General features: G+C 35.8%; 1 protein-coding gene across 4 annotated transcripts in view; it reads left to right on the top strand.

Annotated features, from left to right (window-relative positions):
- The first annotated feature begins 467 nt into the window (after positions 1 to 467).
- apc2 (APC regulator of WNT signaling pathway 2) overlaps positions 468 to 17,476 on the top strand; it is a 43,136-nt gene continuing 26,127 nt past the window's right edge. For 2 of the 4 annotated variants that reach the window (XM_067432397.1, XM_067432396.1), the window contains exons 1-4: positions 468 to 527; positions 1,921 to 1,974; positions 12,870 to 13,028; positions 15,297 to 15,353. In XM_067432397.1, coding sequence (XP_067288498.1) covers positions 12,885 to 13,028; positions 15,297 to 15,353 — 201 coding nt within the window. In that variant the 5' untranslated portion in view covers positions 468 to 527; positions 1,921 to 1,974; positions 12,870 to 12,884. The remainder of the gene's footprint in view (positions 528 to 1,920; positions 1,975 to 12,869; positions 13,029 to 15,296; positions 15,354 to 17,476) is intronic. The other 2 variants (XM_067432398.1, XM_067432399.1) reach the window with 2 other exon arrangements.

Below are 17,476 nucleotides of genomic sequence, written 5' to 3'. Positions count from 1 at the left end.
TTAAAAAGTAAAAATGCAGAATGTTTCCTGTGATGGGTAGGTTTAGGGGCAGGGGCAGCGTAAGGGGATATAAAATACAGTTTATATGTTATAAAAACCATTACGCCTATGGAATGTCCCCATATGTCACACGAATAAACGTGTGTGTGTGTGTGTGTGTGTGTGTGTGTGTGTGTGTGTGTGTGTGTGTGTGTGTGTGTGTGTGTGTGTGTGTGTGTGTGTGTGTGTGTGTGTGTGTGTGTGTGTGTGTGTGAAGAACACAGTCTAACATTTAATTCAAAATGTAGCCTACCTTCGTTTTGTATATTACAATTGCCTGAGTAGCCTATCTTGTGGTTTTATTGTGTTCACTTGTTTATATTTATTTTGTCCTTTCAATATTATACGTTCGAGATAAAAAAATAAAAATAAAAAAAGAGAGAGAAAGAGAAAAGCGTATGCGTGTGTGGGAGAGAGATAGAGAGGGAGAGAGGCGTGACATCAGAGCGCGCAGCATCACTGAATGCAGGGCATCATCCCCACAGAGATAGTGATGGGAAGTTCGGTTCTTTTCCGCGAACCGGTTCTTTCGGACAGTTCGTTTCAATGATCCGGTTAAAAAAACCGGATCACCGGTTCTTTTACGTCTTTACGTAATGACGTCATTTCTATCATCCCGGCGGATGAAAATACATTCAAACACATCCATATAAAGTATTTCTAATCAAAACTTAGTATAGTAATAATTATAATTGACATCATCATCATCTTGGAAACATTTACATTTCATTTATGTTTTGCAACAGCACTAAATACAGTTTAGTACAGAACTGAATCGATTGTTACAACATCTACTTCAAGATATTAGTTTTATTTCTAGTTTGAGAGACTGTCACTGTCGTGCAAACACTGATGTTTTACACGGATTAAATAAACGTACATTGACAGAATAGGCCTACTTACACAAATCCTCAGTGTTCACCCGTGCTCATCAGCATCAGCTGTCCCAGTCCGAGAGAAACAGTTCGGTTACGCCGCTCTCACGCATGCTCAGTATCTCAGCTCACCGGTTCTCAGAATCGAACATGTCCGAAAGATCGAACGTGTCCGATAGAAACGGTTCTCGATTCTGTACCGGTGATCCGTTGCAACCGGTCGATCTGACTCGAGAACCGCTGTATCAGTGTGTGTGTGTGTGTGTGTGTGTGTGTGTGTGTGTGTGTGTGTGCTGAGCACAGGGTGCTGAGCTGCGAACTGCTGCAAGCTGAATAGTCTATATCAAACCTACTGTTTTGATTACATCTATTTTAAAATCTTTATCGACTTAGAAATTAAATAAGATAAAAGCTGTTCCTGAAAATATCATGCATTATTGATAAAACAAATAAATGTTTAATTTGACCGTTTTACAATCTATTGTTTCCAAAACTTTAAAATAATACAGTGACAGCTTTGTTATAATGTTTCCAAACGTGATTAGTTTTATACACTTAACCTTTATTTCGTTCCTCTGAACAAATAACACGCATGCGCAGCTCATCGGCTCATCGGTTCTCAGTATCGAACGTGTCCGATAGAAACGGTTTTGATTCTGTACTGCTGATCCGAGGATCCGACAACCGGTACGTTCGGTTACACGCGCATGCTCAGTATCAGCTGCTCGTGAGTTCATCAGATCTCTCAGCAAAACATGTCTCACTTCAGCTAACGATTGGAGTTACAACATCTACTTCAAGATATTCGTTTTATTTTTTAGTTTGAGAGACTGTCACTGATGGCAGAAAGTTAATATCTACAGTATTTGTGGGATCAGCCCTGATTTGAGACGCGAACCGTTTAGAACGATTCAGTTCGATTTGGTGAACTGGTTCGACCGGTTCACTATAAAGATCCGGTTAAAAAGAACGATTCGTTCGCGAACCGGACATCACTACACAGAGAAAGACAGCAGCGCCTCCACGCCCAGTAAACACCACCACCGCTGCTGAACATGAGGTAAGATTTTAACTAAATACATCTATTGGCGTATATGTTAAATCATGGATGACAGATAGATTATAACACATGCATGTTTGCGTGTATTTTTGTGTTAAATTTAACGCTGAAATGTGTGTCCGTGGACGTGTTGAGGTCCTGATGAGAATATTTATGAGGGCGCCAGAGAGAGCTGCTTACCAGAAGCTTTTTCCCACGAATCTTAAGATTTAATGCCTAAATAAGATTAAAATGAACTGCATGATACAAAAAAATGCGTATTGTTTCCGGGATCTAAACACTAAATATTTTATTTGTCGGATATCGTAACTAAAATATCATCACCAAGGTCAACAATAAAACACCAAAGATATATGCTCTGCCCGAGACACGGGCATTAATATTAACAAATTCGAGGGTCATTTTCTTGTTCAAGTTATGATTAAAAGCTTCTTATTAGTCAATTTGAAGCCATTCGATGCCCATAGTAGGAAGGAAAGGATCATTTGTAAATGTGTGTCGGCCTCCATCACCTTGAATTTTGCATGAGCACAAAGAAAATATGACGATTTATTTTATTAGATTCGTAGGCCTATGCACATTATTGTTAGCAGTCTTTTTCGGAAACTGCTTTTCATCCTAAACCAGCCTCTGAATAAGACATGGCTTAATGAACATCAGCGATAAATAAAACTATTATAATAAAATCATTGATAGATAGATAGATAGATAGATAGATAGATAGATAGATAGATAGATAGATAGATAGATAGATAGATGGAATGTTTTAGTCCCCTTCATTTCTTTATGAAGAATGTACAAATGCCCAACACTACATTTATTCAGGACATTATAGAACTATTGCCTAAAATACTTATTTCACTGATAGAGCAATGTAATTGCAATACACAAATTCATAGTGAGGTAAATTGTAAATCCAGATTTTATTTGAAGAGTTAATTATTGTATCTGTATTATTGTACAAGTAGGATAGTACCGACAGGTACTGTGTGATCAGGAATAAGGAAAGCATGTATTTTATAATGATCAACGGACTGTACTTTACTCTTGTGTAAAAAACACGTTTTCATTGATTTGAGATATATTTTTATTGGCATTCTTATAGAGACCACTAAGAGATAGAAAATAAGCATAGCTATTTAGCATGTATATATTGTATATTATATGGACACTATCATTATTCTAAAATATTAGTTAGCTGAATGTTGCAACTGACCAGGAATTCCAGATTGACCTGTAATATTATGTGAAATTGCAAAAGACTATGAGCTTGTTATGTAATGTTATGTAAGAATAATAAACTGACACTAATTATGAGAGGGTATTGCTATTAGTAAAACCTTGCTGGCTATTCAAACTCAAGATAGTGGTGCTTCATGAACTAACTATTGAGGTTGTATGCTCAGGCGTGTATCGAAACTATTCTAATAAAAATGACAGTTAATCTTTAAAACAAAATATGGGCAGTTAATTTTTTTCAGTTTTGTTAGGCCAGTTAAGTTGACATTCAACATCATATATATATATGTTTTTTTTTTTTTTTTTTGCAAAGACGTTATTGTATGTGTCTATACAGGAATTGACAAATAATGTATTTATACACAAACACACAGTGGAACTCAACACTGTTTTTTGGATCGAAGGATCAACATTATCATCAGCGTGATGGGTGTCTGAAGAATGTGTGTAACCACAACAATCTTATTGGCTGACAACAGCCCATAATATCATTATCAGAGCTCCCGTCAGTATAAGATGCCACTTGCAATATGTCATCAGCTTTTTTATCTTCACAGGACCCATTTGCTTGAAGTAGCCTGTGTGAGGACGGTTTAATATAGAAAACTTAGACAAATGTTTCAGGAAGTGTGTGCATGTGTCCCAGTTTTCTGACACATGGCTTGTGAATTTGGTTGTTGGGTGAGGAGCATATGCGTTCAGTTCTCAAGGGTTCTGTTTACACTCATTGTGAGTAATTTGTGATGTGGAAGCTCCATTAACACTTGACTTAATTCTCAAGAGATGAGGGTCAAGCGTCAGCTTGAAGAGGTATTGCTTGCATTGAACCCTCTCAGCCCCTTATATGAGTTGTTGGAATCTATGGCCCAGTCCACTACTAGAATGGATCTGGTGTAGGATAACAAGACCTAACGGAAGATCACACCCTAAATGATTGACACATCTGACCCGGCAAGAGCGGACAAGCATTCCCTCAGCATGGCGGTGTGGGTATTTGTTCCCCTAGCATCAATCCACGACACAGTGTTGAGTTCAAAGGGTAAAACACAGGTTATGATTGTAACCATAGTTCCCTGAGAAGGGGAACGAGACACTGGGTCTTGTTGCATATATCGGGCCTGCCTGCACATCTCTTTAGACAAAATACACCTCTCCTCTCCTGCAACATTTTGCTTACCATTAGATGAAATTGTGATGAGCCATTAATATTACTAGACCCTTAGTCATCTGAATAATTCGATTACCTTACTTTATAAACACACTGTAGAATGATTGGTCTATGGAATAGAGACATTAATGCAGAGGACACTAACATAGAATCAGCCTTGATTAAAATGTCTTCATTAACATGTTAAAGTAGTCCACAAAAATGCAGTTTACTGGTTGGAAAATAGGGAATATTCCAAAACCATACACTCAATAAAATGTCTGACTATCCCCCTTTTGGATGATGAATGAATTGCCTGAATTTGCAGCCACCATTTTATACAAACCATCCACAGTACAGCATTACAGGCGGGTTAACGTAGTCTCTTAACAAACACATGACCTGCTGGATCAGATATGGGATTCTCAGGCATGGTGCGTTCCTTTTTCAGGTGCTGTTTCCTTGGTAACCAGACGGTCTAGGAGTGAATGGTTGTTGTGAGATGTGGTCAGGGAGGGGGGAGGAATGTAGGCATCCTCCATCTTCTTTGTTCTCATTCCCGCTGCTTGTGGCCTACTTTAGTTCATCTGATCAGAAACCCTCTGTTCGACGTATGTCTGACTGCAATATAACTTCATTTTTTAAATGAAATAAATTAATCAGACCTCTAGATCATTATGGGGTTTGATAAAAATATGTTAAAATGCTATATTTAATTAGCTTATCCCTGGTCTGTCTAATAAAGATTCCTTGCGTTTGCTAGTAATGTGTTACACATACATGCATTTGAAAGCATTTACTATGTTTTTTTGTTATGGTATATTCATATTAATGTGATATTCAGTGAGAATGAAAAAAAATGCATTCATGTGCATCCATCACATGACTAGCAAATGCAAAGAATCTAAGCGACTCTTCTTGATACTGAAAAAATGAACAATATTATATTATATTATATTATATTATATTATATTATATTATATTATATTATATTATATTATATTATATTATATTATATTATTATATTATATTATATTATAAATAAATAACTTTTTTACAGTGAGGCTGTTTGCTGACCTTCTCGTCATTTGTGGTGTTAATGTGTTTGCCTGCTTTTGTGTGTGCATGATTGAAGAGCTGCAGGCTCTTGTTATATCACAGTTAGGGAGGACTTTAGGACACAAAGTCATAGCCGCATGTGTGAGCCACTCACACAACATCACTGATTCTCTGTTCATCTAAAAAAAAGGAAATATAGTTAAGCTTTCAACCATGTGTTGTATTACACATAACATGTAAATATTCAGTCAGATAAGTCAGAACAAAAAGAAAAAGAAAAAAATTATTTCTGACTAATGTCTTCTGTTTGTTCTGATTGTTCCAAACAAAAGAGTCACCATTAGACTGTTTCAGCCCCTCAATAAAAAAAGCCTGTGTCCTCTATGCATTTCCAGTGTAGATCAGGAGATATGTGCTGTACAGCATACAGTGAGACAAACTGTATGTTTGGGTATCTTTTTATGTCTAGTCACAATGCAGAATCAGATGCTGTGATTTTTAGCATTCCCTTCTAAAGAGAGCAGGGATATGGTGTTACCATGGCAACTGCAGAGAACTGCTGCCCCGTATTGGCAGCTCACTAACACTCTTTCAGTTATTTTCCTCTAGGGATAGATCTTTGAGCATATTACCCAGTATCCACTGCAGCTTATACAGCAGAGCAGAGAAAGTGCAAAATATTAAAACGAAAAAAAAAAAATAAGGATTTGCCACTTCCTCTCCTGGCATCGTTAATTAAACAGTTATTGAAACACCTACAGGAGCCAATTAAAATGCAGCAACATCTAATGTCTCTGCATGGTGCCCATTTGGTCATGCATTCAGCCTATTTGATCTGGTCTAGCCAAATGAAAAAAAAATGACCCAGCTGTGCTTAAATCCCTGTGGACAGTCAGACATGCTTCATCATCAAACATCTTTCCATTCTTCAGTTCTCTTTTTATAACTTACCAAACACACACTTTCAATTTAGGGTCTCCTGTGCTGTCAAGAATCGTTGATTCTGCCCAAACCCGGCTGAAATTACAGATAATTAAAGTGTTAACAGTGTCATCATAATCTAAAAGCAATTGTTTCGAATTTAGCCCCTGTTCTGGCCATCGAGTTCCCGGTAAACTGGCTTCCATCGATCAGCTAGTCTGAATTTGAATTTATTGATTTTGAGGCTGTGTATGATCTTTACATAATCCAGCCTGTCCTTAGATGGACCTCACCCGAGCGTAAAAAGGCACGTGCTTCCCCGGAGAGGTCTGGTTGAGTGTCCTGGGGTCTGGCCAGCTCTGGTAATGTAGTTAACGCTTGCTGAAACTGGGATCTGTTCAGTCTGGAGAACGCAGCAGTCTGTTTGTGAGTAAATCTTTATTTGACTAATGGAGGGCTATTAGAGCAGAATTACAGAGACTTAATTTAGACAATTAGAGGATAGTCGTGATTGCAGTGAATGTCTTGGTATTTCGCATCTGTGCTGCTAAACTATTTGTTACTACAAACCAGTATGTTTATGTTTATGATAACTAATTAAAATAAGTTAACAAATACCAGTTTGCAATTTCAAATGGTGAAAAAAATAATGTTTTGTCGACACAAGTTCAAAATAAGGTAAAATAATTCAGCAGTATATATGGATATGTTATGTGATGTTGCATTTTACATTATATTGGCCTGTGTTAGGTTGTGTTAAACTGTGTTGAGTCATTTAAGCTTTGTTAGAGTGTGTTAAACTGTGTTTGTCACAGATAGGTGCATAAATCACACAATACAGGGGAGTATCAAACAAATAAGAAATCCAACATGGAACAGGAGAAAACAAGAAATACAAGAATGTACAACCACGTAAAACATACAATGTCAAACCAAGAACTGTGAGAGCTGAGGACTATAAATACACACAGTAGCTAAAAAACAGAAACTGAAACAGGTAACATAATCAGTAACCATGGAAACTAACTAAGCAAAAGGTCCAACAGAGGGGCGATCATAGACATAATAAATACATAGACACCCTATTGGCCGTTTTAGAACATTGCTGCAATACGTCAATGCGATATTGCTGAGGGCAAGACTGCCCTGTAAACAAATGCAACTAAACGGGGGAGCTGAGGTTTTTCTGAGGATAAAAACAAAAATAACGATTACATTTATCAAGCGATTTCAGTGGTTTATGATGTACATGTTGTACAAAAAGTTCCATTCTTTAAGTATTTCAAATCTTGATAGTTAGATTTATAAAATACATATCTTAATAAGGATTGTCAAAGGCTTGTAATGTATTTGGCTTTTTACACTTAGATAAAAATAATGAGATATAATTAAATTTTCACATTAAATGGAACATTAAATTGTGAAATAAGCCTTTTCTGTCTTTAACCGACAGTTAAGTGTTAGTTAACGTTAAAGGGTTAGTTCACTAAAAAATGAAAATTCTTTAATTAATTACTTACCCTAATATTGTTTGACACCCTTAAGAGCCATGAATATATATATATATATATATATATATATATATATATATATATATATATATATATATATATATATATATATATATATATATATATATATATATATCAGTCATTGTTTTTAGTCTACAAAGTGTGCTGATAACATCAAATTTGGTGTTATTTATATTAGATCAGAATAGGTAGCCTACAATAATTTAATGACAATTATCTTCCAAGAATGTGATTATTGTGCACAAGTTGTTAGCACTGTTAGAAGACCAGGAGCAAAACATTACCAACAGCTACCAAAGCACTAATTCTGCTGATCAAAATCACTGCCTGTAATATCTATTGTAGTTTTTAATTTACCTGTTAGTAGGATGACATTATGGAACTAGCAGAATAAGTGAATAACACTTTTATGGGAATCCTCTGGGGGTAAGGGAGGGAAGGGGGCAAGAGGGACACCTCAGCCGATGAGGGCAGAGGGCAGTGGCTCTAGCCACCGGGCCAGCCCCCTGTGCACAGCCCTGTTGGTCAGTATTAGGGGCTGTGCAGTGTTGGGCTGCTTCATGGCTGTATTAAGATGAGCTATGTTAGGGTTTGTTAAGCTGTGTTGAACGACATTACGGTCATTTAAAATGTGTTAGAGGGTGTTAAGATGTATTGGTTTATTACTGTATGCTGTGCGGCTGTGTTGCTATGTTTAGGGTTGTGTTAAGATGTGTTTGGCTGTGTTAAACTGTGTCAGGCCATTCTATAGCAGTGTTAAATGTATCAGGTTGAGGTCTATATTATCACACTAGTGTAGACCCCACTTTAAAGTGTATATGGATCCAGAATCAGATGTTTGAGGTTGAAGCCTCCCTATCCCCCAGCATTTTGTTCCTTCATACTGTAAATTTGAAAATAAACTCAAGCATAAAATGTGGAAGTGATTATGGTATGAGCATGTATATTATTACTGGAGGGACAGGAGAACATGGAAAAAGACAAAAAGCAAAGAACAGCAGAGAGAGATAGAGCGATAGGGAGAGGACCGGTCTATAGTGGGGGATGGTCAAAAAGGGGTGGAGGAGCTGCTGGCACCAGTCACAGAGAGAATTAACACAGCCGTGAATAATGTAAAGCTGGCATATCAACTGCAAGGAGGCTCTGCTCATACAGACAGATGGCTTGGTGATGATTTTTTTGAAACTTTATTATCCACAAGCTTAAAGGCACACTTTGCTTCTGTTGTTTATTCCAGACATATCTGGACATATCTGGTATACAGAATGCAGTATTTGTTTTTTGGGCTTAAATGCAAATTAATGGCAAGTCAAGTCAAATTGATGTGAATAGCGCTTTTTACAATACACAGTTTCATCTTGACAGAAAATCATGATGTTAGTGTTTGAAATATCTCAACATCAAAAATCATGTTACATTAAGCAGGTTAGATTTTCAAGAAAAGTATAATCTATACCATAGCTTATCAATCAATCAACTGTACAGTCTTACTGGAGAAAACAGTGATGTTATCAGCTTATTTTAATTTATCATATAGCGACAATGTTGGCATATCAGTATTATAGTTTATAGAATTAAATAAAACCTAATTCATAAATTGTATTTGTATAATTAGTTGAATAACTTTAATCATAATGTTAGCTTATAGTATACACCAAGTAATATTTGACATCTTTAATAATGGCAATAAAAAAAAATTATGTGTATACATACACATACATCGACGTGTCATCCTCAATAAACCCGTCTCTTGCGTAATACCCAGAAATGTCAAATATTCCGATCTAATATAATTAGACTGTATGACTGTAGGTTGCCAGAATAATAATCATATACTGTTTGGTAATAGGCCAGAGGAGAACTGGCACCCCGACTGAGTCTGGTTTCCCCCAAGGTTTATTTTTCTCCATCATGCCCTGATGGAGTTTTGGATCCTTGCCACTGTCGCCTTTGGCTTGACTTGCCCAGTTGGGGACACTAAAATTATGATCAAAGTTTTTCAACTAAATATCCAAATGAAATGTATTTATTAGGTCTTAATTAATTGTGTAAACTACACTACTGATCTGCCAACATTGTCGCTATATGATCAGTTGAAATGAGCTGATGACATCACCGTTTACTCCAGAACGACTGTACAGCCAAATTAAATTTTGTTGCAATATTGTCCTATTTAACACTGTGAAGCTACTTTGAAACAATCGTCATTATAAAAGTGCTATGTAAATAAAGTTGACTTGACTTGACTTGACTATTTCTGGATCCAATGTTACAAATGTCTCTTGTTCTTTTGGGCTTTATCTGAGTTTTCTCTTTAACAACTGCCAATCTGTCTGGAAGCCCTACAGGAAATGCATAGGCCTGGTCAAGTGTGAACATTGATTAAATATGAGACATGCCTCAAGTAAATTTGACAGATGATTACTTAACCTTTGTGGCATTAGCTTCCAGCAGTATGAAATGATCCTGAGAGGTCATGAGCCCTGACAACACCTCAGCTATCAGAGGCTTGTTGGTCATTTACTTACATTCCTGCAAGTGCTTCTGTAGAGGAAAAGAATGCAAAAATTTGTATTCCTTCCCTAGTATTTTAATTTGTATTTTTTGGATTTCTCTCTGGTCAAATTGTCTGACATTGTTGATTAGCTGAATTACCAGATGAACCTGGTGGTAGAACATCATGTTCAAGGTGATTAGAACTGTATATATATATATATATATATATATATATATATATATATATATATATATATATATATATATATATATATATATATATATATATATATATATATATATATATATATACATTACTACTAAAATGTCAGTAAAGCTGTCAAACTATACTATTTAAACAAAATTGTTTATTTTTCTTTTCTATTTGAAGTGTTGTTTGCTTTTAGACAAAATGAACAAGACGGGTTTAAACCATGAATTTGATTTTCAATTAGACAAATATATAAAAATCCACTTTAATTGAATAAATTACATTGTTCTTTCACTTTTTTCAGTGTACTGTACTGCATTTAAAAAATAATAATAATTCTTACACCCTTATAGCTTGAAACTCTTTATTAGCTTTATTAAGCAATGATACAGTCAAACAGTCAAAGTTAGGGTTTTAAAGAAGAGAATATATCAACTGGTATATTCAATTATAAAGTTGCCAATCAGGCAATGGATTTAGAGTAGCTTAGTTAGTCACTTTAAGAACATTACGAAAGGTCTTTACCCACTTTAGGAAAGGTATTTGAACAAACGTTAAAACTATTACAACATATAGTTTTTTTCTATTATTTCCATTATAGAGCTAGCTATAACCAGCCAGAAGTGGACAGTAACTAGTACATTTATTTGAGTACTGTACTTAAGTAAACTTTTTGAGTATCTTTTCTTTACTTGAGTATTACTTGTTTCGTGAAACTTTGACTTAACTTCACTACATTTACAAAACAAATATTGTACTTTTTACTCCACTACATTTCTATGAAGGTCCTCGAAGTCGAAAGTTGTTTCTGTAGCAGCTTTAAAAGTCAGTGGAGGATTTTTTTCCTTCTTTAAAAGTTTTTGTTGTTGTTGTTGTTGCAGACAGACTATCAGTAATCTCTCTGATAGGGTCATGTAAAGTTACCCAACTTTTTTGAACACTGATCGGTTCATAGCAAAATGAAGAAGATGGTTCCTTGGCACATTGTGTGCACCTAAAGTCATACTTTGAAAAGTATGTTTCAGTTTTTTAAAAATTCTAAATTAGTTTAATTGGCATACACTTGATGCATGTCTTATGAAATGTTAAAAATGTAAACATCAAGGAGAAAGAGAAGAGTACATCTGCGAGAATATCGGATGTGTATCAGTGTATTGGATCTGTGCATTCAGCGTTAAAGGGACAGCAGCTTTATAAAGAGCTTTGTAACTTTTATACAAGTATTGAAAGTAGTTTAAGGTCATCATATACTAGAATGTCTTATGGAGCATCACTGAATGGCTTAATTCATGATGGCATAGTGTGCATTTAAACAACAATGTAACAATAGTAAAACAATGTGTTGACATAAAAAGGCAAATTCACTTTTGATATTTAAGTACTTTTAAAAACAAATACTTCTGTACTTTTACTAGGGGTGTCCCCGACTAAGGATTTACACATTTGAATCAGAAATGTCGAATCTTTCTATAGTCGACCGATAGTCAAGTCATCAATGTGTGTGTAAATGGGTTGGGAGGAGCACGACACCAGTCAGCAGGAGGGTAAAACTATTTTTATTTTCCTTTACACACTGCACACAGCAACAACTTTTAATAAAGCGACCAAAACTACCTGCCAACTGACAGACGAACTGACAATGGCTTTCTTATTTAGGTTTAAATAAAAGGTGGTGGATAAACATTCATAAAACGTTTTCTCATACCATTTTAAAGCCGCAAACGAAATACAGAACATCACACAAATATATAAAAGAACATTTTGATAAATAAACCTAAAAAGAATACCTGCCTAGAGAGGAAAAGAACACGTTGAGAGCGTTTACATGCACATTCTTAAGCCGATTGTGCCTAAAGGGGGTCGCACAGCGTCGTGTCTCCGGTATCTCAACCTGGACACGCACCGGACGCGATCATAACACGCGTGAAGATTCGACCGTGCGATCCGTGGTCGAATCCAGCTCTGCATATCGACGCATCAAATCTTCAACTATTTGACTATACTTAAGTTTTTAGAACTTTCACTTGTAACGAAGTAATATTTGACCAGTAGTACTTTTAATTTTACTCAAGTAATAGAGTTGTGTACTTTGTCCACCTCTGTAACCAGCTAAATAAATAAAACGGCTATCATGTTCCTTTTGACAACCTTAAGCTAATTACTTTTTCAACATTGTTCTCCCAGGATGTTTTAATGTATGGTTGATTGCAAACCATCTGCATGCACATAATGAAATGGAGACGTGATTGTGATTGCATTGACTCTGACCCCTGCCCTCTGACCTTCTCAGGGATCCAATCGAGTGATGATGTCATACCCGACGGCCTCCTACGACCAGCTGGTTCGGCAGGTGGAGGATCTCCGCAAGGAGAACTCTCACCTGCGTCGTGAGCTTCAGGACAACTCACACCACCTGTCCAAGCTGGAGAATGAAACATCTGACATGAAGGTGAGTGTAGCTCAGATTATCACAAAATTATTCAACCGAAAGCCTTGGCTCCACAGGGTGGCCTGGTCCACCCAAATATGAACATGGCCCATAAACTGAAACCAGGCCAGATACTATAGAGCTCTGGATGTGCTGGATCTGCTTTTGAATTTTAACAGATCATAAAACTGAAACTGTTACACAGCATCAGGGTAATGTTTGAGAATTATGCTCATAATGGTGGAATGTGTAAGGAGCATTAGTGGTCCCAAATAATAATAATAATAATAATAATAATAATAATAATAATAATAATAATAATAATAATAATAATAATAATAATAATAATAATAATAACTAAGCGATGTTCAAAAGTTTCCAAGTAGGTTTGCTATAAATTCTGCACTGAATTCTGCACTTATTGCTTGGCCAAACAAGTCAATTGTCTATTAGTCCTCTGGCATAAGTTTACATTAAAAAAATTGTTTAAACAAAAAACTTTAATTAGAAAGCACCACAGAGAAACACAGTTCAGGGTTCCCACTCGTCCTAGAAAATCTTACAGAAACCTGTAAAATTGCAGTCAAATTTTCCAGTTCTAGAAAATGCATGGAAAATTTGAGAAAATGTAATATGTCTTGGACATCATGTTGTTGTCCTGGAAAGTATTTTTTTGTAAAGTTCTTTGTTTTTTGTTTAGCCGAGAACAAAGAGTTCATCACTGGCCCAAAACAATTACGTCCAATTACATTAAACAAAACTTTAAATAAAATATATATCTTTTATGATATTGACACTGGTAATAAGAACATTTGTCATAATGTATGATTACAAGCTCGTATTAAAGGACAACTCCGGTGAGAAATGAACCTAGGTGTAATTAACAGATGGTTACAGAGTAGATCGTTATCTGGGATGCGTTTTCATGGAAATCGAATGTAGAGAGTTTTATCTCTAAAAACAGATTATCTTATAACACTAGTCTATCCCAGAGAACGATCTACTCGGTAACCATCTCTTAATTACCCCTAGGTTCATTTCTCACCGGAGTTGTCCTTTAAAAACTGATTTTATAGTTAGTCATTGCAATAAACTACGGAAGCTTGTTTCTGCCAATACAAATAAAATTGTTTCTTAATAAAAAATAAAAAGGTAATTGTAACTTTTTATCTCATAATAATAAAAAAAGTTTACGTAATTGTGATAATGTGTTATAACGTAAAAATTGCCAGATGTAAGTTTATATCTCACAATTCTGACTCTATAAATGTTTGTGTTTATATCACAATTATTGAAACTCACAATTGCGAGAAAAAGTAAGAATAGTGAGATTATTCTGACTTTATATCCATATAAAGAGATCCATATTAGCTTTTTTATCTTTTTTTTTTTTTTTTTTTTTTTTTTTTTTTTTGCTGTGATATTTGTCTTTTATATCCACCGTAGTAAAATTCATAATGTCCTACAAAATGATCACTGAAAAGATTGGGAACCCAGATAGTTACAATTTTCAAAGTGAACCTAAGAATGGCTAAATTATTATTTGTTTTTATTTTATTTTTTATAAAAATTGTGTATTAGTCCTGTGTATATACCCCCTGTTTAGTTTTCTTACATGTGGTTTTCTCAAACTGTCCTCCAAAAAATATGACTATGGTAAATTAAAACATGGTCTTTTTTAAGCACCTTATTACGACCTACACTCACCTAAAGGATTATTAGGAACACCATACTAATACTATGTTTGACCCCCTTTCACATTCAGAACTGCCTTAATTCTACGTCGCATTGCTTCACCAAGGTGCTGAAAGCATTCTTTAGAAATGTTGGCCCATATTGATTGGATAGCATCTTGCAGTTGATGGAGATTTGTGGGATGCACATCCAGGGCACAAAGCTCCCATTCCACCACATCCCAAAGATGCTCTATTGGGTTGCGATCTGGTGATTGTGGGGGCCATTTTAGTACAGTGAACTCATGGTCATGTTCAAGAAACCAATTTGAAATGAATCAGGCTTTGTGACATTATCCTGCTGGAAGTAGCCATCAGATGATGGGTACATGGTGGTCATAAAGGGATGGACATGGTCAGAAACAATGCTCAGGTAGGCTGTGGCATTTAAACAATGCCCAATTGGCACTAAGGGGCCTAAAGTGTGCCAAGAAAACATCCCCCACACCATTACACCACCACCACCAGCCTGCACAGTGGTAACAAGGCATGATGGATCCATGTTCTCATTCTGTTTACACCAAATTCTGACTCTACCATCTGAATGTCTCAACAGAAATCGAGACTCATCAGACAAGGCAACATTTTTCCAGTCTTCAACTGTCCAATTTTGGTGAGCTTGTGCAAATTGTAGCCTCTTTTTCCTATTTGTAGTGGAGATGAGTGGCACCCGGTGGGGTCTTTTGCTGTTGTAGCCCATCCGCCTCAAGGTTGTGCGTGTTGTGGCTTCACAAATGCTTTGCTGCATACCTCGGTTTCAATAAGTGGTTATTTAGTTGCTCTTCTATCTGCTTGAATCAGTCAGCCCATTCTACTCTGACCGCAAGCATCAACAAGGCATTTTCGCCCACAGAACTGCCGCATATTGCGTGTTTATTTTAATGCATTGTGTGGACTTTTTACCTAACCCATTTGTCATATTTCCATTGAGAAATATATATTTTTTTAAATTTACAACTACATCCACCCCATCCCTAAACCTATCCAGTGATTTATATTGCATACACACTTTATGAGCACGTGTGTTCCCTGGGATCGAACTTTAAAATGAAAGCATCCTGCTGTCATTAGGAGCACAACTTTAGAAAACGCTCCTATGTGTCGTATTTCATGAAATAAAATATTGTCGATAGGGACGCAACTTTAGTAAACGCTCCCATGGGTTGTATTTCAAGGAAGTCACAAACGACCTACATAGGCAAATTGGTTGGAGGACATCTTGGGTCTTCTGCATATATGATATTTTGGTTTATTATTAAATTATTGAAATTTGACATTTGACCTTCGTTTGATTGAACTATGTTACATAGGGCCTGTTGGTGTGCACCAAAATAGGATAGGAGTTGTTGTGCTCATGCAGTAAATGGTCTTTTTGGACCTCAAAAAATTACTTTATGACTCAAGTTTATTTATTTTAAATATTGTCCGTTCAGTATTTGTGATTGTTTTGTTATTTTCTATATGAAGTACATAAATGTTTTCTAATAATATTGGTCATGTTGAGCAGTACGTTGTAGGTCTGTTTGGTAAGAGCGTGTCTTTTGAGTTGCATCAGTCATGATGACCTACTTTCCACTAAATGTCTGGAGACTCTAATGACGAATGTCCAGAATCTCTGAAGCACATTTTAAATCATTGTTGTCCATTACAGCTCTCAGTTGAGCGGAAAAGGCAACCAATAGACCATGGAGCTTATTTTATTATTGACCTGAGTCTTAAATTGCAGAATGTTTGATGTGTTACATGAGAGTGATGTCGGTTCAGCTTTCGGATTCCAGTAAAATGGGAGTGTCTTTTTCCTATCATATTCACATTAAACGATTCTGCCTATGAAATCATACCAAAACACGACATAAATCCATTTAAGGTGGATCCATCAGATTAAGAAATACTCTTAAAAGGTTGTGTGTAGGTTACAAACTGCAGATAAATGCCTGTTGCAAACAGTTGGAGTCAGTAATTATGCATTAAATTGATCAAAAGGGATTGATACTATTTCATAATATTACTGCTTTTACTGTATTTATCATCAAAAATGCAACCTTGGAGAGAATAAGATAATTTATTTATAAAACATTACATCCATTAATAAAATTTGAATTGTAGTATATATATATATATATATATATATATATATATATATAAGGAAGAGGTAGCCTGAAAAACCTTTACCACCACTTTAAAGGGATAGTGTACCCAAAAATTAAAATTATCCTATTTACTCACCCTCAGGCCATCCTAGGTGTATATGACATTCTTCTTTCAGAATGATTCTAATTTCAGACAAATACAAAATAAAAATGTCCTGGTTTATCCAAGCATTATAATGGCAGTGAATGGCAGCCCAAAATGTGAAGCCTCTTGTTCCAGCGGGTTAATAAAGACCCGAAGAAGTGAGTCGATGGGTGTTTTGTAAAAAAAAATATCCATATTTACCACATTCCCTATTCAGCTTTGCAGTTCAAAAGGCTTATGCTACATCCAATGTCATCATCACACCAGTTATGTTTTCTTCGTAAGTTGAATACGGAAGGCGCTCCACCGGAAGCTAGATCTTTTACTTTATAACATATTAGATGTGGATATTTTTCGTACAAAAACCCATCGATTCACTTCAAAGGCCTTTATTAACCCCCTGGAGCTGTGTAGATTACTTTTGTAATGGATGGATACACTTTTGTGAGCTTCAAATTTTGGACTGCCTTACACTGCTATTATAAAGCTTGGAAAAGCCAG

Source organism: Pseudorasbora parva, chromosome 22, assembly GCF_024679245.1.
Source record: "Pseudorasbora parva isolate DD20220531a chromosome 22, ASM2467924v1, whole genome shotgun sequence".
Classification (NCBI taxonomy): Eukaryota; Metazoa; Chordata; class Actinopteri; order Cypriniformes; family Gobionidae; genus Pseudorasbora; species Pseudorasbora parva.
This window is presented reverse-complemented; position numbering and strand designations above follow the sequence as displayed.